This window comes from Sebastes umbrosus, chromosome 6 (genome assembly GCF_015220745.1).
Source record: "Sebastes umbrosus isolate fSebUmb1 chromosome 6, fSebUmb1.pri, whole genome shotgun sequence".
NCBI classification, from domain to species: Eukaryota; Metazoa; Chordata; class Actinopteri; order Perciformes; family Sebastidae; genus Sebastes; species Sebastes umbrosus.
In genome coordinates, this window is record NC_051274.1 from 21,696,108 (window position 1) to 21,721,064 (window position 24,957).

Consider the following 24,957-nt stretch of genomic DNA (forward strand, 5'->3'; position numbering starts at 1 on the left):
GCCGAGCCACTTTCATCCTTTTATCCAAGGTGCTTGGGAGGTTACGCTCTTCCGTTACTACGCAACCAAAACTTGCGTGCGCCGATGAAGTTACGGTAATTTAGCAGTACTGGCAGATTTAACTACACAAAGTCAAAACAAGGAAATTGATTTACAGCACCGTCAATCCCTCACAGTAGCTTTACTGCTCTGTGTCAATTAGGCTAACCTTTCAACCGGATGTTGTGACGTCCTCGGACAGAAATGGTGACGCAAGTAAAATAGTCCGCGGGACAGATGTAAAGCTCTGTGTAGCCCTGCAATAAAATGATATTTACAGAGGAAAGCAAAGATATCTGCCAACTGTGATTGGTTGTTCCTCGTCAAATTCTCGCTTTGCTGCGTTCCAGAAGTTTAATTATTTTTTACCTAAACAGTCGTGCCCTGTTAAATAGGGAATGCTTGCCTGCCAAAACCTCGTCGCTGTCACGTTTGAGCGCCTTCCATGCGTCTACATTGACATTTTAGGGCACAACAAACATGTCATGTGAACGGCCCCTGATGTGTCTGAATATTAATATGGCTGTTTACTGGACAGTGTGTGTGTGTGTCCATTGTGTGTTGAGCCCAGAAACCTGTAGATCCAGTACACAGTGATGCGTAATGACTGTATACTGGATCTGAATCAACATTACAGAGTTCAGACAGGAGGCGTTGGTGACGTCGTGGTAGAGGCTAGTCTGTTGGAGCCAGGGTGAGCGTGACTGAGAGCATTGTGTCCATGACAATAGACCACTGTCTCCAGTGCCGGCTTAAGCCATCGCCATGGAAGAGAGACAGAGCAAAGTGCAGTCCAAAACCTTTCTCCACACAAACAGTCTGTGCTGCTGCTTCACTTTATGTAGGTTTCAGTGGATTAATGCAGAGTGAACAGGATCTAAATTTAGTCCTTTGTGTCAGAATAGAAAGCTGGAGCTCTGCTGACTCTGCATTTGGTGAAATAGGACAGAGTGTAAAGTTAATAGTGGTGTGACATGTAGGTGGAATCGTGACTGAAGCGGATGTATAAAAGGAGACGGAGTGGTACATGCGGGTTGAAGAGAAGCAGGGGGGCCTTTAAGTGAACTACAAAACCCTTCTCTGTAAACAATCATAACACAGACATGATGTATTTGTAAAGTATATGCACATATAAATACAAACATACATTCATATAGGAGGAAGGGACAGGTCCTTGGTGGAGGAAAACAAAACACCAAACCAACAGAAACAAATAGGTGTGAGTAGCAGAGGAAATAGTTTTTTTTTTTTTAAAAAAGGCTGATTTGTTTTGCTTTTAAACAGGTGTGTCAGTCTTTCATATTCTCCTGTGGCATATCTGCATCTGTGAAGTTAAGTATAGTCCACGGAAGCCATTGATTTAAGGTTTCTCTAAGTTTGCTCTGTGCATAAGGGGGGAGGAGTCCTCCCTCAGGTGCTGATTGGCCAACAAACTCCGTCCCTTCACAGTAGCTGGCAGCCGCCCCTCTTCTTGCGCTTGCGGACCTGCAGCGCTGCTCTGGTGGCCATCTCAAAGACCTCCCGCACGCCGTCCTTGGTCTTGGCGGAGCACTCCAGGTAGCCGAAGGCACTGATGCGGTTGGCCATGTCTCTGCCCTCCTCAGACTTAACGGGCTCCTGGAGGTTTAATGTACAGACAGTGGGTTAAAATGACGCTGTGGGTGTAGAACATAGATACAGAATAGGAGTAGAACAGGCTTTCCTATTAAAATCAACAAAGAGTGTTAGGGATTGTCAGCTAGCCACCCGGCCAGGCACGCTCACACAACCCACTGTCTCAAGGGACCGTCTCGTAGACAAGAGGCTGTTATCTCCCTGTTCACGGATGGTTTGTTTAGATATCACAACACACATCTGCCTTGTTCATTTTTTATTTGGTGCTATATTTTACACATTTTTATATTCCCATATTTTCAACTATAGGAGAGACTACCATTGTCTTGGCAAGATACTTATCTATCAGACACATTATATAGAATGGAATTATTGATAATAATAATAACGTTGCACCAGAACACCCCACAGGAGGTTCCCAGTAATTTTTGAATGGACATTTGTGTTGTAATATTTAAACAGACCATCCGTGAACGGTCTCATGAGACAGCAAGTTCTGTGAGCGTGACTGGCCGACTCGCTAGCCAACGATCCCTGCAGGAGCGTCTACGAGACCGGTCTCGTGAGAGAGTTTGAGCCAGTCAACAGCGGGATCTGTCAGCGTGACTGGCCGGGTGGCTGGCTGACAATCCCCGCAGGCTGCAAGCTTGTTGTCGCGCCGGTTTGTGGAGCTTCACAACTCCGAAAACGTCAATCATGACCACGGAAAACGGTTAATTGTCTGTTCTACTTCTATTCTGTTTCTATTGTATAGACATTTAATAGGGAGATTGATTAGTTTTGGGCAGTGGTGGAATGTAACTAAGTATATTTACTCAAGTACTGTACTTAAAGCTACAGTTAGTAACTTTAATACAAAAATAACTTTGTCATATTTGCTCAAACTGTTACTGTGTCCTGAAAGTAGTACACGAGACAGATAATCTGTGGGAAAAAAAATCTGTTTTTTTTTTGCATCTTTTTAGTGACCCTAATGGCAATTGCAAGATTTCACCACGAAGAAAACTAAACCAATCAGAGCCGAGGCGTCTCTAATGCAGTGACTTGTGAAGCTCATGAACTCCGATCAAATGGTCAAACTAGGCAGCGCTGATCGAATATGAATCAATATTCTGTTACTGTAATGTCTATTTCTCCCCTCAAATGTTTTCAGAAACATCTTGTAGTGTACTGTACTACACAATATTGATTCATATTTGATCAGCACTGCCTAGTTTGACCATTAGATCGGAGTTCATGAGCAGTGCTCGACAGCTGTGTTAGAGACTACTCGGCTCTGAATGGTTGTTTCACGTCGGGTGCTGTGGAATCTTCCAAATGCCATTAGGAACACAGAGGGCAGGCAGGGGAACCAGATTTGTTCACAGATTATCTGTCTCATGTACTACTGTCAGGATATAGTGACAGTTAGAGCAAAAACATTAGTTTTGTTAAAGTTACCAACTGTAGCTTTAAAGGATAACTTCAGTAGTTTTCAACCTGGACCCTGTTTTCCCATGTTTTTGTGTCTAAGTGACTAATGGGGACATCACTTTTTGAAACTGGTTGAGTATTGTTGCAGCTGCTCAACAGCTGTATTGTAATCGCTTGGAGCAACCAGTCACCTTTAGTTTACGTTCACTAGAAGTGCTTGTTTTTGCCACCGACAGGCTCAGATGGTTGTTATAAATGTCTGACAACATTATGGAAAGGACCCTAAAGCAAAATAAAATGTTTTTCTTACCTTTTGCTTTCTGTTTGTCATTGTGAGTTGTTGCCGGAAGAGACAACGGTGGAAACGTGAGTGAGTGAGTGAGTGCCACGGGACACTGGTGCGTCAGACTTTGTTATGTTGGAGTACAGAAAGTGTAGCTTAGTGTTATCTCAAAGATGTTCAGTGTCATGGCTGAATATTTAGAAGTCTTGGACAATGTGGATGCGACGAGAGATTTCAGAATGCTACTTATCCGAGCGAGACGCACAGTAACAGACCGGCTCAAGCGAAAGACAAGAAAAATGTTTCATATCTCTGTAGGGACCTTTCCATAATGTTGTCAGACACTTTAAATGGCAATCTGAGCCTGCCAGTAGCAAAAACAAGCACTTTTAGTGGACGTAAACTGACAGTTAGGCTGCCCCAAATGATTACATTACAGCTTGTTTAGCGGCTGGCGGTTACAGTGTTCTCCCTCAATACTGATCCAACTTCAAGAAGTGTTGTGGTCAGACACAAGAACATGGGAAAATAGAGTCCAGGTTGAAAAATAGTTATTATAAGTTATTCTTTAAGTACAAATTCAAGGTACTTGTACTTCAGAGTATTTCCCTTTTATGCAACTTTATACTTCTACTCCACTATATCTCAGAGCCAATTCAGGCAAATATTGGACTTTTTACTCTGCTAAATTTATCAGACAGCTTTAGTTACTTTTGAGATTATAATTTTTCATTCTCTTCCTGTCCAGTGAAAACCATGCATCTCCAGATTTGATGATGTTGAATGTTTCTGATAAACTGAAGGTTGAAGTGTTCCTAAATAAACTATTTGAAAAGCCTCTTGGATCAGCTGGAAAATGCATCGTCACAAAGCTGAAAACAGACTTTTTAGAGAGACGTGGTTCTCACAGGACAGCGAGGCTATGATGATCTTATAGAATATGATGCACTGCTGTAGATTTAACTACCCAACAATATATAAAGGAGGTAAAATTAGCAGAACCTAAAACATCTACAGCAGTAAAATGCAACACGCACATTAATCCACTAGTAACATTAATCTAAACACATCATACGTATATAATAGTAAATCACTGACATTTTACTGCAGAATGAGTACTTTAACTGTTCATACTTTAAGTAAATTTTGCTTTCATACTTTTACTGAGGTAAAAGGTTTTTACTTGTAGTGGAGTATTTTCACAGTGTGGTATTAGTACTTTTACTTAGGTAATGGATCTAAATACTTCTTCCACCACTGGTTTTGGGATGATTTGTTGCCAGTAACCATAAAAAGCATATAGAGACACACACCTGTTTCATCTTGGCCAGCTCCCTGCGTGTGTGTTCATCATTCCTGAGGTCCTTCTTGTTACCCACGAGAATGATCGGGACGTTGGGACAAAAGTGTTTCACTTCAGGCGTCCATTTCTCAGGAATGTTCTCTACAAAAATGAAAGAAAAATATAAAATTTAGAAAACAGGTCAAGTCACTGCACTGCAAATCCTAGACTTTTCCCTACAAGGACAGTTAGGGGAGCCCTTGCTGTTTCCCTTACGACTGTACAGACATAAACATCAAGAGGTCTCTGACCCCTCGCTGATACACGATCGAGCCCGCTAGCCAAAGTCTGCGCTGTCTAGAAGGAGATGCCATACTGTGATAGGGTAGACATGTCCATATCAAAAACACTGTGGGAGAAAGCCCCCGGGCTGAAGCTTTTATAAACAAGATGTTCTTCATCTGATTTCATTTGGTTTTTGAGAACGAAGAACACTCAGTTCGTAGACTGAAATACATGTCACATATTCTGCATATGCTTCCAGAAAATGCCGTCATAATCTTGATCTTCACACAACAGCAGCCGCTAGGTTATAGTCTGGAAATTTGTTCATCTTGTTCCATTTTAATGTGGAAATAACTGGAGTTAAAATGCAGTACAGTATTCATTTAACTGCCTATTAACTGCCAAAGTCTATTACGGAATAGAGCTGGAAGAATGAATCAATTAGTTGTCAACTAAATTAATATATTTAATAGAATTATAATTACATTTTAATTTATCCTTAATATTCCTTAATCTTAAATCCTTTATATGAATTATTAATATAATATTCCCATCCTATTAAGGATGCATTGATCAGAATCAATCTACATTAGGTCAATCCTGCATACTCTACTGTCTAGGTTGTTCAACCAACCTTTAATTGACTTTAATAGGGCTGCTACTAACGATTACTTTCATTGTCGAGAAATCTGTTGATTATTGTGGATCAGTGTTTCCCAAAGCCCAGGACAATATCTTAAAATGTTTTGTTTTGTCCACAACTCAAAGTTATTCAGTTTACTGTCATAGAGGAGTAAAGAAACCAGAAAATATTAAATAAAAAATAACTCAAACCGATTAATCAGTTATCAAAATAGTTGATTAATTTAATAGCTGACAACTAATCGATTAATCATTGCAGCTCTTGACTTTAAATTGTACTACTCTACTGTATTTAGTTACAACTTCCCAAGTATTTATTCCATTTGCTGTAGCTGAGAAACAGTCATGTCGTGTGGAATTACTTCATTTACTGACTAAACCAGAACGAGAAAGCTGACTGACGACTAACTGTGATGCTTGACTTGATAGCAGCAGCAGGATTAATTACAACACCAATAATTTAATCATACTCATGAATAGACACCATCTGAATAAGCATTACGTTTTTTTCATAAAAAGGATCATTAATTGCATCGCGTCTGCACTCAGAGGCAGTAAGCTGGGAAATGTAATGGAAAATACATAAATTATCAGAAGGTGAAAACCTATAGAGAGGATCAGTGTGGATTATACTGCACTGGCAGAGAGCCGGACAGAAAATGTGGACGTTTAATGGAGCATTTGCCAAAATGCCTTTCTGCATCTGTACAAAAAAAATATTGATTATCGCCTTTTCAGTGCAAATAGTTCTCTACACTCAGAGGGAACTCCCTACCAGCTTATTATTTGCCTGTATTGAGTAACACTGTGGCACGCAAGCTCTGGATTTTCTTTGCAGCTTCTTTTTTGTGGATTGAATCCATATATGGGCTTCGTCTAGCTTCTTTGTGATTGCTTAAAAACAAATTAAATTCTGTTTAAAAAACTGAAGAAACATAACCAGCTGCCTCGACTCACTGGAGCAGCACTACAAGGGTCTAAAACATTATTTATATAAATATTTAAATCAGGTTCTTTATGTGTCGAGTCTCATGGGTCACTGAAACGCTGCTATGATGTTGGAGTTTTTACTTTAAAGTGGGGGTAGGCAGTATATTTTTGGCATCATTGGGGGAAAAAATCCATAATGACCTTTCAGCATGTTGTAATTCAAGTGCTCTGAGAGAAATTTAGACTTCTGCACCTCCTCTTGGTTGTTTTCAGGCTTTAAAAAATCTAACCCGTGACAGGAGACGTTGGCCAATCACAGGTCATTTCAGAGAGAGAGCTTTCCTATTGTCTGTTCTACAAATGCAGATGTGCGTGCACGTCCCTGTCAGATGATGAAAGCCTGATTCAACAGAGGAATATCCTGCAGGAAAAGACTGCCTACACTGCAAAGCAACCCAAAAAAAGCAAGACGTACTTGTCAAGAAGAAAGTCTGACAATATTGGGCGAAGTGTTTCAGAGATGGAGAGAAAAAATGTTTCTAATAGTTAGCTAATAGCCTTCTGCTCACTAGCGCTGACCCGGGCTGACCCGGGCTGACCCGGGCTGACCCGGGCTAATGGGATGCAAACATTTTCCAAAATGTGACTTTGCTAAGTGGGTAAGCAATTTGTATGCAGCCTTACCTAAACTGTCGGGGCTGTCTATGGAGAAGCACATGAGGATAACATCTGTGTCGGGGTAGGAGAGAGGCCTCAGTCTGTCATAGTCCTCCTGACCTGCTGTGTCCCACAGCGCCAACTCCACCTGAGGAAGACGAGGAAGAAGAAGAACGTAAGTGATGCAATTGACTGCTGGCAAAGAACACAATTTAAGTTACATTATTAAGGTAAGATATTCCCACTTCATGGACAGCAGGATGAGGAGGGGGAAAGTGAACAGAGACAAAGAGAATATGGGCAACAAGAATACAGGCAGAATAACTAGAGAGAGGAAGGATTTATAACAATTCATTCCTATCAGGCCTAAAAAGCAACTCCCCAGAGGTGGAGATGGTTCCCAGGGGATTTCCTTAGGCTGTTAATCAAACTGTTAGCAGTCCCAGAGTGCCTGACCTGCTCTAGATAAAACAAATGCCAAGCAAAAAACATTTGAGCTCAGCAGCACATGCTATAATGCAAACCCCCAAAAAACACGTAGGAATGTCTTCTAGGCAGTAGCCTAGAAGTGTCATTGCATGCATGCATCATGTGGTTTTAAACATCTCCTAAATAGCTGTGGCCTCTTAGCTTTGACTGTAATCTTGACCTAGTTTATCCTGCATCCTGCTGATTTAATCCTACAGTAACCTCACCCACATTACAATCCCAGCTGGAGGACTGTGAGGACTGGGGAAAAACAAGAGAGAAACAACAGTGAGCTAGCAGTTCCTCTGGACTTTTCGGACCTCTCCCTGCACTCTTGGCAAGTTTTGCTTGTTGGCTGACAAACTAGTGGACTGGCTAGCCGCGCTTTCTTCTGGTATTTTCCATTAAAGTATACGAGACAGTGGGCTGAGCTGTACCACGTTGTCTGTCTAACACCACGCAATGACAAACCTGTGTCCATTCCTGCTGCTTTTGAATGATTTTACCACTAGGTGTCTCTCAGGAGTCAGACTCATCTATTTATTTTACCCCCATGCTGCCTGTCTGAACTCCTCTTTTCTTGGTTGTTGTAAACTAAATATAATCGGAGGATGATAAGTAGGGTGCAGCTGTAAGTTGAGCTGTGATACTGACATATTAAGTCATATTTCACTACATTAATTTTTTTTTTTTTTTAATCCGTCTGCCACAATTGAGAGGCTTGGAGTACAGTCAACAGGAAATGGGACATTAGTCATGATGCATGAAGAGGGGGGTTTCAACACTGGACAGGAAGGTGGCACTGATCCATTTCCTGTTGTTGGCTTGAAGTCTGCTGCTTTATAACAATGAAATGACCCAAGGATTTGCTTACGACACACACTTATCCACATCAGTCTTGATGATGGCACGTGGTTCTTAACCAGCAGGGCCAACAGGGTCACATTTTTAACACCACAGCAGCAGTTTTAGGCCCTGTCTACATGTTTACAGATATTTTCAAAAACAGCTTTTTGCCCTCCGTTTAAAAAAATAAATCCACATAACCTTCATTTTACAAAATATCTCCGTAACATTAGAACGCAAAAAATGACTCCAAACGCTTGCCGTCCCTTTGGTTTAATTTCAAATAAAAAGTTACATTTAAAATATAAAGTACCTGTTTGCCATCAACTTCGATGTCAGCGATGTAGTTCTCAAACACAGTGGGGACGTAGACCTCGGGGAACTGGTCCTTACTGAAGACGATGAGCAGACAGGTCTTTCCACATGCACCATCCCCAACTATCACCAACTTCTTCCTGATGGCAGCCATCTAAAAAAACAGAATACACTTGGGTTAGTCTATACATTAAGAACTGCATGAGAATGAACCAAACAAACAATCAGTAAACTGGTGAGAAGCAAGAGAGGATGGACGTGAAACAATGCAACCAGAAATAGTAAGAGTGAGAGAACGAGGGAGGAAAAAAAAGAGGTGATCGAAGTGTGTTTTAGAGCCGCACCCTCTTCCCTTTCCTGGGCTGCGTCCTGTGTGTGAGGTGAAAAACAGAGTCTGAGGGTTCAGCACTGGTCTGGGAAAGCCGTGGGAGGGAAGGGAACAGGAGGAGAGCCACAGTGTTGGTAATGCTGCAGCCTCAGTGCTGTAACACACTGCTGCACACGCACGGCCTCTGACACAATCACATTAAAAACGACCCTCAATGTGTCACTTCTACACCCCTGTGGCCACGTGAGCTACGGCTCCTACTGGTTGTTGCTGACACCTCTGTACTGCACACAATCCTCTCATTTTCGTTGCTTGTATCCCTGTCCTGAAAGGTGTGTATTATATGTGAGTGAAGTGTGGCTTGATAGAGAAAGATATGGCCACACACAAACACACACGGATCAATAGCCATCTCCCACAGGCTGACAATAATGGAGAGAAGGCAGTAGGTGATGAGGCAACGTGCTGGCTGCCTGCCAGCAGCATCAGCTTTCACTGATCAAAGACTACCTGGACCTAATCAAAGATCCACACCTCTGCCATCACCAGTGGGCAACCTCTGGGTCTGTAAAGTGAATGATGAAGTGCCTTAAACTTGCATTCTTCATAATAGCCAGCAGGGGGCGACTCCTCTGGTTGCAAAAAGAAGTCTGATTGTATAGAAGTCTATGAGAAAATGACCCTACTTCTCACTTGATTTATTACCTCAGTAAACATTGTAAACATGAGATAATGGTCTCAATCGCTAGTTTCAAGTCTTCTTCAATACAGCATGATATTCATTTAGTAAATTATGGTCCCATTTAGAGTCAAATAGGCCATAAAGCAGGTTATGCTTTAGGGCGTGGCTATCTTGTGATTGACCAGTCGCTATCACGCATTGTCCGGTCTGGGAGTTGTCAGTTTTTTTGTCTTACAACTTTAACCCTTTCACAGTGTGTTTTCAGTTCATGAATGTTAATTATAACATTTTGGTTTCCTAAAAATGTCTTATTCAGCGTTTGCTTGTATTTAGCTCCACACTCTCCTGTTACTTCTTGTTGCAAAAACCCAGATGGCGACGGCCAAAAACCAAGGTGCTGACACAATGCCAAACTCGAGGCTTCAAAATGAGCCAGTTAGTGCAGTGAAAACAGCTAAAAAAAGAGAGAGAATATTGGATTTACATTAGCCATAAACACATCTCCAAATTAATGATAATGTTCTATATCTACTGGGTGTTTTAAGCACCTGTTTTCTAACAAGTTTGCCATATCAGCTTAAAAGATGATAATATATATATATGTATTAAATAGTGTTGTGTTTACAGCTTGTTTTCCCTGCAAAGCGGCCAAAAAGTAATGTATTGCAGATTTAAGAAAACAAGTAACCCAAGAAAGCAAAACATCTAAGCACTCTTTCATCATCATCAGTACAGATCAACAAACTGATCAAACCCCAACAGATATACTTGTAACCGTAACATCTCTGATAATAATTTTGTGCTATGGGATGGTAAACAGTTTTTCTGCACTTATGTGTATAAACAGCTGGTTCCTCTGAAATGATCAGTGGGTGGGCTGGAAGGTCCTGTTGATACCAAATATTCATAGAAACCAACACCAATTAAATTCTTACAGGCAGCATGCTGGCTCCTCTACGCAGAGTGACCAAAACTATTTATTCTGTCATCTAAGAGACGCCCTGTATTTTCTTTGTGTGCTTTGTGTATGTTCAAAACTGAAATGTGCATCTCCACATCCTTCATTTGAATCTCGCAGCTTGTATTGGCCTCAGCTACCATTTTCACCACAACAATCAAAAGACAATTGTTCAGTTTGCTTTTCTCTCCCACACATTAAATCAGGCCAGTGTGTTGTCAGATTGTCTCTGGAGAGGGCCACCTGTTCTCAGTGATAGCACAGGCTGCTGCTACTCCATCATACTGTCACTGCCAGAAGGAGAGACACAAACACACACATACGTGACTGGTAGCTACCGTGCAGCCCCAGAAAGCTTCAGAGAGCAGTGTTAGTTCTGCAGATCTTGTGCGGTTACAAAATAATGCAGCTTATTGACGACAATAGCGCTCACAGCATGCAGCCTACTGTGCCAGCGGCAGCACATGGTGCTTAGTGGGGATAATGGCCCCTTCCCTTTGCACTAATGTGTGTGCACACTGTGCCAGCACAAGGACGGGAACAAGGACTACTTCCCTAAATAAGAGCTGATGTTAAGGTGTGTTCTGCTGCCCTTAAAACGTGGCATGAAATGTTTCACTTTAACAGTGACAAAATACGAGGTAGTGATGTAAAGTTTCCTAGTATAAATGGAATTATATAAATATTACTATATTATTATAAATCAAAGAGTATAAAAAACTGAACAAACTAGCAACCTATTCATTATGTCAATTAAAAGGGATGGTGTGTACGTTTTTACATCTATTAGCGTTTTTTATTGCGTATGTGTGAACAGTTTGTAACCTAAAAAAATGAGACTTTCCGCAACTTTCTGGGTTTTTCTCTATCAGCCTGTAGACTGCTTTTAATGAGAAGAATGCAGGATGTTTTTTACGGGGAAATCCAACAGATGTGACATCATGTGCACACGCGAGTGCCTTTACTCTCTTCAGCTCCGCTACAGGGCCAACAGTGTGCCACAATAGCCAACGCTTGGTTAGAAATGGAGTCCGCCAATAAACAAACAGCCCCCAACACAACTCAGACTCTAACACAAACTCCACGGAAGCACAAAACAACCAAAGTTATATCTAGTGAAGCCCGTCTTGCAAAACAGGAATGTGACCGACATCAGAGGAAAACTAGGATCGACATTGATCGGGCCTTCGATTCATGGAGGAACCTTCGTTTGGTTTTGGGGATCAAAACAGACCCCGAACTGACAAAATAAGCTAAGCCTGTCAATCATGTTCAGTCTTGTGTGTGTCGCCTCACTATTTTCATCAATGCTCGCTCGTATCAACGTAGTGCGAGCACGGGGGCGAGCAACAGGACGCTGACATTTGCTGACTTAACAGCCACAAGTGTCACTGTTAACAAGCAATTTCTGATTCCTACATACAGCCGATTTAAATCAATAGACTTGTCAGGCTAGGTGACATTTAGGTGTAAGAAAAAATGTGCCAGACAACGAAGCGGTGAGAAACTAGCTGTTAAGCAGCAGCTGTGGACCAGTGAAATTATTTTCTTTAAGAAAGTGTTATGGTTTCAATTTATTAACTCATGAACTATCCATTTGTACTGTATGCTCCTCCTGCTGGTAGCTCAGATTCACCTAACAGTCATTCACTGTTATTAGGTGAACATCTGCAGGTGCTTAATGTGTTTTGTGGGTTTTCCCATGCCATTTCTGTCCTCATTCGCCTTCCTGACTTCCTTTCTTTAAGTGACTTCCTGGGAAGAAATAAACAGCAGTGAGGGAGGAGAGAAAATGAGCCACAGGAAAGACATCTGGAATTCACCCATTTTGTCATTTTCTCTCGTTCTCCCTCCTTGAGTTTCTCGCCTCAGGTCAGTTCAAACAAGCTTTATTAACACAAGGAGGAGTTCAACAAAACCAGTCCATGTTCATTTTACCAAGAGTCTGCTGAATGATGTTAAATACAGATAGATAGAGAGCAGACACTCATATAACAGAGTGGAGGTTGTATGATTTCATGTGAATATTACGGATATCAAGTCTAGAACACTTTCCATCCACGGCCTTAAAGTAAGTTTAACTGAATCTTAAATGTCACACGAGACATTAATTCAATTAAAAGCAAATTAGATGTACCTAAGAATATCATCTTACAGTGCCTGCAGCAGCTATTCATTGTTTTGCCATTTGCTTTTGTATTATGACACTCTGCTTTGTGTTATATTCAATCAATAATTAAGTGTGGCCTGGATTTTATGTGGTAAGTAGGCTTCTGTCAGTGTTTAGGGAAAAAATATTTTAAGAAAAAAAGAAAAACAGTCCAAATTCACTCATTAATAATTGAAATGAAAATCTGTGTGGTGTTAAAAATCGCTTGTAGATGCAGCAGTGAATTGGATCTTGACCAAGCCAGTCACATGTACGGCTGCATTAATCTCATTGTTACAAAGAACAATGGGAACCCAAAAACACACTGAAGCCATATTCTGAGTGGCGAGCCATAGTATACATGCAGAGAGACATTCAGTATCTCACAGTGACCTCGAAGAGACCGGTCGTATAACTGTGCAGGAGACTGCGTGTTCACACGTGTCTCAGGATGAATGATCCTGTCTTGCATAATGTTTGTCCCTGTGTGGGGTAGTAAAGGACAAAGTTCTCATTCCTCGCACATACAGCACAGACGCTTATTTCTCCCTGGCAGGTTTTGACTCACGCCTGCAGTCGTAACACATTAGCCAGTCTTGTTCATTAGAGGTGGTAGGGAGGCAAACAATATATTCTAATCACATGGATCAGCAAACTCAAGGTATTTACACCAACACTGCACGTCGTACCCATTTCATTAAAACTCCCATTATTAAATGTCATGTGTGAGTTTGACTCAAGTAAAATCATTAAAGTACATTTCTGGTGTGTTTTCACCTCAGTTACAGGGCAACATTTCCAACTTGACAGAAAAGCTTGGGGTGTGATCATAGACTGTTTATAAGAAGTGGACGTAGTCACCTTGACGTCACCCATTGATTTGTGGACTGCCGTTTTGAAGCCTTGTGTTCGGAGTTTTGGCCGTCACCATCTTGATATTTGGCCACCCCATGTTTTTTTTTTTACAACCAGAAGTGACACGAGGGTGAAGCTAAGCACAACCGAACGCTGAACAAGACATTTTTAGGCAACCAAAAAGGTTATAATTAACTTTTATGAACTGAAAACACACTGTGAAAGGGTTAAGGTTGTAAGACGAAAAAACGGACAACTCCCAGACCGGACACCGCTGTGATAGCGACTGGTCAATCACAAGGTAGCCACGCCCTAAAGCATACCCTGCTTTATGGTCTATTTGACTCTAAATATGACCATAATTTACTAAATAAACATCATGCTGTATTGAAATAGACTTCAAACTAGCGATTGAGACCATAAACTCATGTTTACAATGTTTACTGAGGTAATAAATTAAGTGAGAAGTAGGCTCATTTTCTCATAGACTTCTATACAATCAGACTTATTTTTGTAACCAGAGGAGTCGCCCCCTGCTGGCAGGTCTGCATTGGCTTCGCTTTTCAGACCCGGAGGTTATCCACTGGGTCTGATCTAATCAGATGCCTTTATTCTAATAGACTTATCTTCAATAGATCAAACGCAACAAGCACCTACACAGTCACAATACTAGATACAATACTGTATGACGACAACCACACCAATCCACAGCATCAGAGCTGATCCAGTTCATTTATTGATGGATCCATGCCGACTATTTAAAGGCCCAGTGCATTTCCAGTTTGTGTTTGGGTGCGCCGGCTGTTGAAAAATACCCCGCCGTGCTCCGTTAAAACAGTGGAACCACACAGAGTTGTGCGTGGGGGAACTATGTGTGGAGAACAGCTGTTTCTATTAATGATATGTGCAGCAGCAAGCAATGCAATCAGAGTTGCTTTGGGTAGAAAAAGGCCTCTGTTTCAGTGGCATGTTGCAGGTGAAACACCTTTAAAATGCTGCAACTGAGCTTCAGTATTTTTCTCTTGTGTGCGAAGCTGTCCAGCTTCCTGCCACCAACAATGAGAGATGCATCTCTCTTCACTGAGGCAGCCCTATTATACAAAATCACAGGACATTATACAAAACAGGGGTGTAACGATTCATCTACTACATCGATGTATCGATTTATATTCCTACAATCCAACTACATCAATAGGTACTGGGTAAGTTGTACAGCAAAAAGTTGAACCAAGCTCAGCTTTTGCTGCAAAGCAACGTGAAGTCATCTGACAAGGCACTGCTTTGTGACCGATTAAATACATGCAAGCGCACATTCCTTGTAGATTATCATGCAACATGAACAGCATATTTCTACTTTTTACCTCGTGACCGACTTGTAAAATCCTGTCTCAGAGTATTAGAAACTGCTGTGCTGTGTTTTGGCGTCCGAGAAGCCTTCAAACTCGTGAATCAGTTAACTGGACTTGCTGGGTCGTATCTCGTACCAGATATCTCGATTGTAAGTGGATGAAAATCCACAGAGACCTGAAGGTGTCACTTCACCTTCCCATCCAGTTTGACAGAGCAAGGAAAACAGGGAGAAACTGCATTGTGGTTACTTCTGTACTGCACTGAATGAAGGGTCTGGATACATGCATAGGTAAATGGATTTCAGTTTCCTTAAATTCCCCAACTTAAAGGTTCTCTATACGGAATTCAGAGCATATCTATTGCCTCCACACGGCTCTCAACCAGGCGGAGCCAACGGCTCACAGTGAAAACAACGGCAACAGTGTTGACAGAGCTAACAGTGTTTACCTGAGGGGGAACCTGAGGATGGGTGCTATACTTCCGCGATGACGACGTTATCAACTGTAACCGCTAGGGGTGTAACGACTAACCTACTACATCAATGTATCGATTTATATTCCTACGATCCAACTACACCGATAGGTACTCGCCAAGTTGTCCTTCACGGAAGACGTATATCGATATAAATTTGATTTGAAACACAAAGATCTGTTGTATCGATATTAAGGATTTGCACCTTGTATTTAAGGACAACAAATGTTATATGAAAGTTTTTTTAGCACTTTTGGCAAAAAAGTTACTGTATAGCTGTGTAGCTCTGATAACAACACACACAGAGGGAGAGCAACTTCATTCTCTGCTCAGGTAGACATTACTCATCTATATCTTTACATAGAAAATAGTTGTTTGCTGCTATAATGATGCTCCGAATTTAGCACCTTTAAGTCTTTTTCCCCTATTTTGCTAAATGCTAAATGCAGTAAATATAACATCTCTGACCTTGGCTAAAGATGTTGCCAGAAGTTACTGAATAAGGACAGAGAAATGTAAATATAGCATGACAAGAAGATAAACGAACAGCATTCCAGCCGCTCAGCATCTGACCACAAATGAATAAATATGCCTGATTTCCATTTCCTTTTCCTTGTAAAGTGACACAAACAGCTCTGCGGGGAAACCCCCCTGTCAAATTAACATTAACTGTACACTTGCAGGTGACGTATGAACAAAGACTTTGAGTTGTTTCAGACAAATATTAACTGCGAGTTAACAGTTCATGTATTGACACACTGATTGGTCGAAGCAGCCAAATGCATTCCACATGATGATTAATAACGGGTCACTGAATGCTCACGCACAACACTGACTGACTGTAAAAATGTGGGAGGACGTAAGCTTTGAGGAATGTCTCACCCACTTTCAACACCCCTCACCCTTTTCTTCTAAACACACAACATCCCTCCCCCACCAGTAGCTCTCCCTTTCTCCAGGGTGAAATGTTGAGGGCTGGATTACACATGAAGAGCAGCATGGGGAACAAACATGAAGCAGCAACTACAGTTTCAACTAACATTGTAACAGGTGGGGCAACTTTTCTCCACCTGTTTTAAGTTCCAGCCTCAGTGTTTTGAACATGCTGGGGGCGGAGAGGTTGTCTCCGAACCTTCCTGCCACAACAGATCCACACTGACACTCCTCTTTGGATTTTATGCAAAAGATTAAAGAAACATTGTCAAAACATTAGAGTTGAAACAATTCATCAATAAACAGAATATTACTCTGCAACTATTTTAATAATCGATTAATCGTTGAAGTAATTTTTAAAGCAGGAATGCCAATAAGATTCATTGGTGTGTGATTGTTGTTATATGTGAATATTTGCTGGTTTCCTTTGCCTTTTAACAGAATATATTTGGGTTTGGGACTGTTGGTCAGACAAAAAAAGCAATGTCAATATGTCAACTTGGGTTCTGGGAAATGGTGACCCGAACTAGGGATGTCAACGGTTAATTATTCATCGGTTAACTGCTGAGAATACTTTTGACTGGTTACACATGTAACTGTTTTGGCGTAGAAACTCTCAGAGTAACCGAGCATAGTTTTTTTTATTACATGACTTGTTTGTACAAACGTTTACCCACCAGTGTGGCGGATACCCTTCCGAGATTTACTCGCCCAACTGAAAATGTACCCGCATTTGGCGGTGGGCGGGTGTTTATTTTGGACCCTGATTAAATATAATTAAAATATATACATACTGGATCAAACTCTGTAACTGGGGCACAAAAAAAACTTAGGATGTACCTAGAAAATAATGCTGCGTTCTCTCCTGACACACACAACAACCTTTTGCCTGAGGTTGGATTAGATAACTTCTTGTAGAGAAGTCGAAGCCAAGCTGAAATTTTGAAGGTTGAATCAAACTTGTGACCAGAAGTGGCTGCTCAGGATCCAGGTCGGCCGGTGGAAGCAGCTAAAGCCAGAGAACCTAGCTGGAGCCTGAAATAGGACAGAGCCATTGAGACTCCCCCGGCCCAATTTATCACAGAGCACACAGCTCAGCTCAGAGCAGAGGACGAAAGAGAGAAATATCACACAGAATTATCCTTTCATCCGCCCCTGAGCCTCCGCTCGCGGTACAAACAGACTGAAAAGTCGGACAGCTGGAGGGAGGGGAGGCGTGGTGGTCAAAACTAGAACGTGTTGTACACAAGCAACAGATATGGGGGAAACTTTAAACACACCAAAGTCTGTGATTAATATTCCATGAGTACGAAATAAATAAATGGATGAATTAGTCAGAGTGGATTGGGAACGGAGCTAATCAGGATTTGGTTAGACATCATGAATGCATTTCTGCATTTTCTTACTCTCATTTTTTTGTTCCCTTAGCTCCCTTTCCCTCCCATCCCTCCTCCAGTCTCTTGTTCTCACTCTGTCCTCGTCTCATCCTTTTCTTTCTCTCTCTTCCTGTGTTGCAGTGTGATGTCACCATCAGGGAGCTAATGTGCCATATCCTTAGGGGGCTGCATTCCTCCTTTCCGACTCACACACACACACACACACCCACACACACACACAGCACAAATGAAAGCCCATGTACACAGCCTGGACGGAACCACCACCCCCAACACAATAACAGTTTCTCTTATCTGTCCAGTCCATCTGTGCCTTACAGCTATGTGAAGTGTCACGGCGCTTAGGGATGAGGTTCAACAGTATTTTAATCATATTCAAATGCAGTAACGAATCTGAATCCTTTCATAAACCTCATCGGTAACACTTAATTTTACAGGTCCACAAATTTCATGGTAACTAGGTGATAATTAGCAAGTAACCTATTTGAAATTTTGTTGGAACTACGGCCAAATTACCACAATATTTACCTACATTTCTCAAAAATGACTTTATTATAAACATTATTTAATGATTATATGCTAAAATAGCATATCATTGTTAAAATGGGGCCCTTAGGCTTGAGAAGCGGCTGTGCGCTGCTCTTCATCGGAGGTGGAAAACCAAAACTAATAGAAGACACTTCTGATCAGGCACAAATCTCACCATTGTGTGACTTATTGTCTACACAAATGTAACCTGGCAGCTAATGTAATGATTCAGTGAGTTTTTTAAGAAATTTCAAATAAGTTATTTGCTAATTAACTATTTATCAGGAGACATGGAAATAAAGCATATCAATTAACGTTTTATTCTTTTCCTGGAAATGTGTTAAATAAATGACCAGCTATTGGGAAATAGCGGAATATAATTATTAAATAATGTTTATAATAAAGTAATTTTTGGTAAATATTACCGTAATTTGGCAGTAATTCCAAAGAAATGTCGAAGAGGGTACTTGCTAATTATCACCTGATTACCACGAAATTTGCGGATCTATAAAATGAAGTGAACTGATCCACATTTTTCAGCATTTTCTGACGTTTTATAGACCGAACAACTAATCGATTAGTCGAGAAAATAATCAACAGATTAATCGATAAGGAAAATAATCGTTAGTTGCAGCCCTTAAAACACACAATCCATTCAGTCAGGATGTGTGTCCTTTAACAAACAAACAAACAATCTTTGGCAGCATACAGACACCAGCTGCAGAGAGCACATTAACCGGAGAACAGCCAATCTTTTCACTGTAGTCGTCACAGAATTAAAACGCTACAGCTGATCTCCATGTTTCTTATTTTAATCAGCGGCTACAAATATGAAGTCTGCTGCTGCCTATATGTTTTCCATTGCTCTTTGATAATAAAAGAGTTTGGAGAGATAAAAGGTTACATAAGATAAGCATCTCAGCCTAACGAATATGGGTATATTGCCAACCAGGTACTGGATCCAAAATGAAACCAGTTACCAGAACCCATCCCTGAGGGCTCTGCTGCTAATGTTACTGGGAAGAAATGTTTAGCTTTCCAAATTGTGCTTTCAGGGACTTCCTGCAAGCACCAAGATCCAAAACAGGATTTTTTTTTCCCCCGAAGGATTTTCTCTTTGCATGCTTTCTGTGCGTGATACACCCACCAGCCTACAGACACAATTTTCCATGCGGACATCACTGTTGGTCACCGTCAGATGACTAGAAAACAGATAAGAGCAAGCAGCATTTCTGCTGTGTTGTCTGTAAAAGAAACTGCAGTCAAATTCAGTTTCAGTATGATATTGGTCTCCTTGGAAAATACTGTTGATGGAAAGTTGCCCTGACTAATCTCAGACAGGATACTGTGGAACATTGTGTTCAAACACCTCGACTGATAAGCACCTATAGCTTCACAACGTACAATCCAGCAGCTCCCCATCGAATATGATATGAGCCATTATGGGGGCAACCCCCTTCTGCCATGCACCACTTCTTAAATCTTTGCTTTGGAGAACTTCCTCCGTTCACTATCCCTCAGGCTCTGGCTGGCACGTACAATAGGCGACAAGTAAAACACTAGTAGTAGGTCAGTCAGTGGTGGAGAGCATGCCAACCAAGGGGAACAAAATAAGGCGCAGCATCGGGGTGAAATGGCCTCTGGCAATGCTGGCAAATATAGAGCTTTTGATCTATAAAACTTTTTGATAAAAGTACTGACCTACTGAGCTATTCAGCGGTCTTCTGAGATGACCTCCATATGACAAGAAGAAAAGAATAAGCGCTAACATGCTGGAGGTGTCAATTATGCCAATATGACACGTCTTGTTATTTTAATTTAGGTTAGACATTTTATATTGTTTTGACGATATATATATATATATATATATATATATCGTCATATCGCCCACTCCTAATAGATATTCAACTTTATAATTTTTCTAACTACATTTTTTGCAAGGATTCCTCCGTGTGTGGGCTCTTCTTTTCTGTATACTAGTACATCCAACCCACCATCTACAGTGATCCATGTGCAAACAATACCACTAATACTACTACTTTTTACAAGCCTAATACAGCCCACTTCACACAGAGTGGCTCTGGATTATATCACTTGATAGAGTGACAGTCAAAACCACTGAGACGCTGATGACAGCAGACAGACATCATGACTTCTGCTTTCACATTAATGTAATCGAGATTGGGGATTTCCTCATTTCCTTCCACTGCATTGGCACTGATTTGTGTTGGGTGTGTGTGTATACAAACTGTATATAAAGTGTAAAATAGCCAATATGTCTTGTTTGTTCCTCGTTACTGATAGAGAGTTCAATCATCCAATCCACCAAACATCTCAAAACAAGAGTCAATACCAACAGGAGAATACACTGTTTACCATTGGCAGAGCATTTTGGCAAATTCTTGGGAGCTACTCACATAATCAGCTGTGCTGCTCATCCCACAAATGCATGATCCTTACAAGTTGGACATCATTGTGAAGGTAAGTAAACAGGCTTTCCAACGATGTAAAATACAATGCCAATTAGCATTGTAACAACAGAGAAATAATCCACCAAACACAAGTTTCCAAACTTTTTTTTCCCAGTTTATATGTGTCCACTTCTGACCACTACCTGCAAACAGCTTGGTCAGCTGTTCAGCTACAATGACATCATATTTTCTCCTGTAGTAGCCACACACAAACACAAACACTTGACCTACAAGCACCCACATATACATGAATTATATTTAATTTGGGCATTCTTGTTTATGCATTGCAAATCTAGAAAACATTGCAAAACATTAATTAGGTCAATGTTTTGCTCAGAGATATTAGGGATGGGCATCATGGTCTAAATCCTCTATCACAATATAGGTCAACTTCTGACCACTATACCTGCAAACAGCTACAATGACATCATATTTTCTCCTGTAGTAGCCACACAAAAACACAAACATTTGACCTACAAGCACCCACATATACATGCTGGGGGAGATGTAGGAAGATATTATTTAAGCAGTCTTCTTCTGTATATGTGCTTTAACATCCTGTGTGACAGTGTAGAAACACAAATGGGAGTACAGTCCAGTTGATGCATGACATTATAGTTTTTTTGCAGGGCTCTGATAGCAGTGGTGCGTTCACGTTACACGCCAAGACAAGGGAACAAGCCTGCTGTGTGAGATGTATGAGGGTCTGCTGCGCTACAGTACAGTATAGTCGAGCTGCACAACAAGGGTGTGGTGGCTTGGAGAGAGAGGAATTTCCTCTGGACGGACACATGTTTTAATGAGAGATTTTGACCACAAAATCAAGCACTCACTCGATAGACTTAAAGTGTTTTGATATTTTAGCCTTCCAGAGGAAAAAAACACCATCCCCTCTTTACTGACCAAACAGGTTTCCAAACAGAAACAGAAAGTTTCTACAGCAAGTAAAGAGCCTCTCTCTCTCTGCCAGCCTCCTCAGCTGAAGCCCTTATAATGAAATGACGTAATGAGGTGTATTGTGGGGAGTAGATACAGCAGGGTTGGGTTTCAGTGTGGCAGGAATGCTGATATGATCAATATCTCCGACTGGGGGAGAACAAACAGGTGTTAAAGATACTTTTCCTTTCTATTTCTATCAGCTAAACGTCGAAACACGTCAGCTATTCCGCTGGAAAAACTTCCAAAACAAGTAACAGGTTTCAACTCGCCGAGCTGCTGTTGTTGCTTCCTCGGCTCATTAAGCTACTTTCCCTTCAAACTCGCAACAAAAGGTGCTCTTGAGTGTAACAAAAGGGAAGCATTATTCTCTTACCTTTTAGAGTTAAGAGTGTGTGCTTTTAATTATCAAGAGACCTCCGTGTTGTTCCCCTCCTGGACGTCTTCCCGTCCCTTGAAGCAGCTACTAGTCAGAGTAAGAAGCGAGGAAGGAAGAAGCGACCAAACCGACACTCAACTAGACCCTCCCATAGCGCTGCGTTCACGGTGCCCTCGGAAAACATACATTTCATGAGGGGGTGGACAAAAATGAATTACAGTTTTTCTCAATTGTTTACACACAAATACTGGTACTTGACACACAATGACCACAACATGTAACTCATGCACCAACCCCCTGAACCAATTCTGCTAAACTACAAGCACAATTCCTGCTTTACACTCAAATTGCAGTTCTAAAACACACTTTTTTCAAAACACTACACACAATTCTCTGCATTTGGCACAATTTTCATGAAGAAAATCTCGTTTTCACAAGGAACACACTGTCATTCAAAATTCTAAAGTCAATTGCCCTACTATGCACACTGACTCATCACATGGGCAAACACCTGTCACACAGTGTTACAATTAGCAATCAGAGCTTTAGCACAAAAGGGCAAACATTGCTTGTGATGTGGATGAGGTGCTATGGCCAGACCGAAACAGAAGAGAGGATGCAGCATAGTTTTTTTTTTCGTTTTTTTTTTACTGTAACTGTATACAGTAAATTCCTCTGTTGTTTTGTATGTAGACCACTGTATGTGCAACTTTGTGTTGGTTGGGATGTACACTGTGTACATTGTTTTTGTGGGGAAAATAAAATATATTTGTTACCGTGTATTTGTGTGTTCTGAGTATAAAAACAATATTCTAAAATATTTTACAACACACTTATGTATGTACTGTCTGTAGTAAGTGTAACACTGAACAAAAAAAAGGCCTAAGTCATTATGATGAATGGAGAAGAAGTGTTTTCCATTCATCATAGTGTTTTACATTGAGCACATCAGTGTTCAACTGGTTCTTATAAATGTCTATTCATATGATGGTTTGTGTGTGTCATTTGAAAACAAAATACCATTTTGAGAAGAAATAACATTGTTTTGAATGTAAAGTTTCATTTTGCAGGAGAATTGAGGGGTTTTGCCCATTGTGTGTGTGTTTTTTGATTTGTGTGTAGAGTTCTGAGAGTATGAGGCATGCTTTCAGAAAATGTGTGTAAACAATCGAGAAAAACTGTAAGCGATTTGATTACTTTAAAGCTGATTTTGACTAAAAACGGTCGTGATATGATGAAAACAGAGCCACGTTTCATCATTTTCACCATCTTACATTCATCATTCAAAACACTAAATTATCATTTAAAGGGACTGTTTGTAAGAATCATGAATGCTTGTTAACAGCGACACCTGTGGCCGTTAAGTCAACAAAAGTCAGCGTCAGGCTCGCGCTTGTGCTCGCTCTAAATAGACTGTAGTAGACTGAATCAATGCTGATCCTAGTGTTGGCTTTTCCTGCTTCAGCCTCCTGACTGCGGCCGGAGGGAGACACCGGAGTTTTGGTCGGAGACGATAACGTTTTTCGCTGCAGAGCCCCGTCACTTCACAAGACACGGAAAACCTCTGTTCATCTGGAGGATCTGCAGCAGTTATTTCTGCACAAACGTCCACTGTACATTTACTAAGTATTCTCAGAGCTATGAAGTCTTCTGCAGTCTGGAGTGTGCGCGCATGAACGTGAGGTGGAGCGAGCTGATTGAAGGCAGGCAGGCAAGCAGAGAAGCAGAGTACAGCAGAACAGTCATCATTCACAACACCCAGCAGACATTTATCGTTTACAGTACGCAATTTTTATTACTTTCGCCCCAAAATGTCAATCAAAAACCATGCCCACTGACTACAGTGCAAGCGAATGTCTGATCAAAGTCTAGAGTGTTTGATAGGGCGGAGGTAATAAAGTTGGTTACTGTAATGCTTATAAGGTTGCTGTAAAAGATAAATGAACACTAACTCAAGAACACTATTGAACGCTCCCTTAAAATGCTCTATTTTCATTAGAAAAGGTAGAACCTAGATTGGCTCTTCGTCGCCTCAGCCAGTTTGGACTCAAAATTTTGTACTATTTTTCATTTTCACATTTAATTTGGTTTTAACTTTTGAGAAAGGAACTTGGTATTTCCTCAATTGTTCTCAACATGGCTGCCAGACCACAAACTTTCTCATTTTACAGCTAAACAGTACATTACAAGATGTTTCTGAAAACATAGAATAGATTAATAGAATAGAATAATAGAATAGAAAGCGTTATTGTCATTGTATTAAATACAACGAGATTCACAATTGCCACTTCTGGCTAGTGCTTTAAAACAAATACTCGACAAGACTAAACGAGACAGATAAAACATATAACAGGTAAAACACACACACAGTTATAAAGCAAATAAAACAGGTAAAGTAGATGTAATAAATAAATATAAACAGAAGTGTTACACTAGAAGTATAAAATACAAAAATAGATGTAATGTAAACAGAGGTAATTGCACTTGTAAAATAGGTAGGGTAGATGTAATTAATAAAATGTAAACAAAGTTGCACTTGAGGTGTATATTGCATCAAGAAATAAGCATTACAGTAACAGAATATTGATTCATATTTGATCAGCGCTGCAGACATACATACATACTGAAACACACAGAATTGGTAAATTTGGGACATAAGATCAGATGCATACCACATTGGGAGAATTCCCGACTACACCTGAATGCAGCACAGAGTCTTCACTGTTTGAGATTGCAGCGCCTGCACGCT

The 24,957-nt window shown here is 40.8% G+C and overlaps 1 protein-coding gene across 1 annotated transcript; it reads right to left on the reverse strand.

Annotated features, from left to right (window-relative positions):
• Positions 1 to 1,124: 1,124 nt before the first annotated feature.
• On the reverse strand, positions 1,125 to 22,364 carry LOC119490309 (rho-related GTP-binding protein RhoA-D). The gene is made up of 5 exons (XM_037773617.1): positions 22,206 to 22,364; positions 8,773 to 8,928; positions 7,173 to 7,293; positions 4,663 to 4,793; positions 1,125 to 1,656 (listed from the first exon to the last, which is right to left on the reverse strand). The coding sequence occupies exons 2-5, from the start codon at positions 8,926 to 8,928 to the stop codon at positions 1,483 to 1,485; spliced, it is 582 nt and encodes a 193-aa protein (XP_037629545.1). The 5' UTR covers positions 22,206 to 22,364; the 3' UTR covers positions 1,125 to 1,482.
• Between the last annotated feature and the right edge of the window lie 2,593 nt (positions 22,365 to 24,957).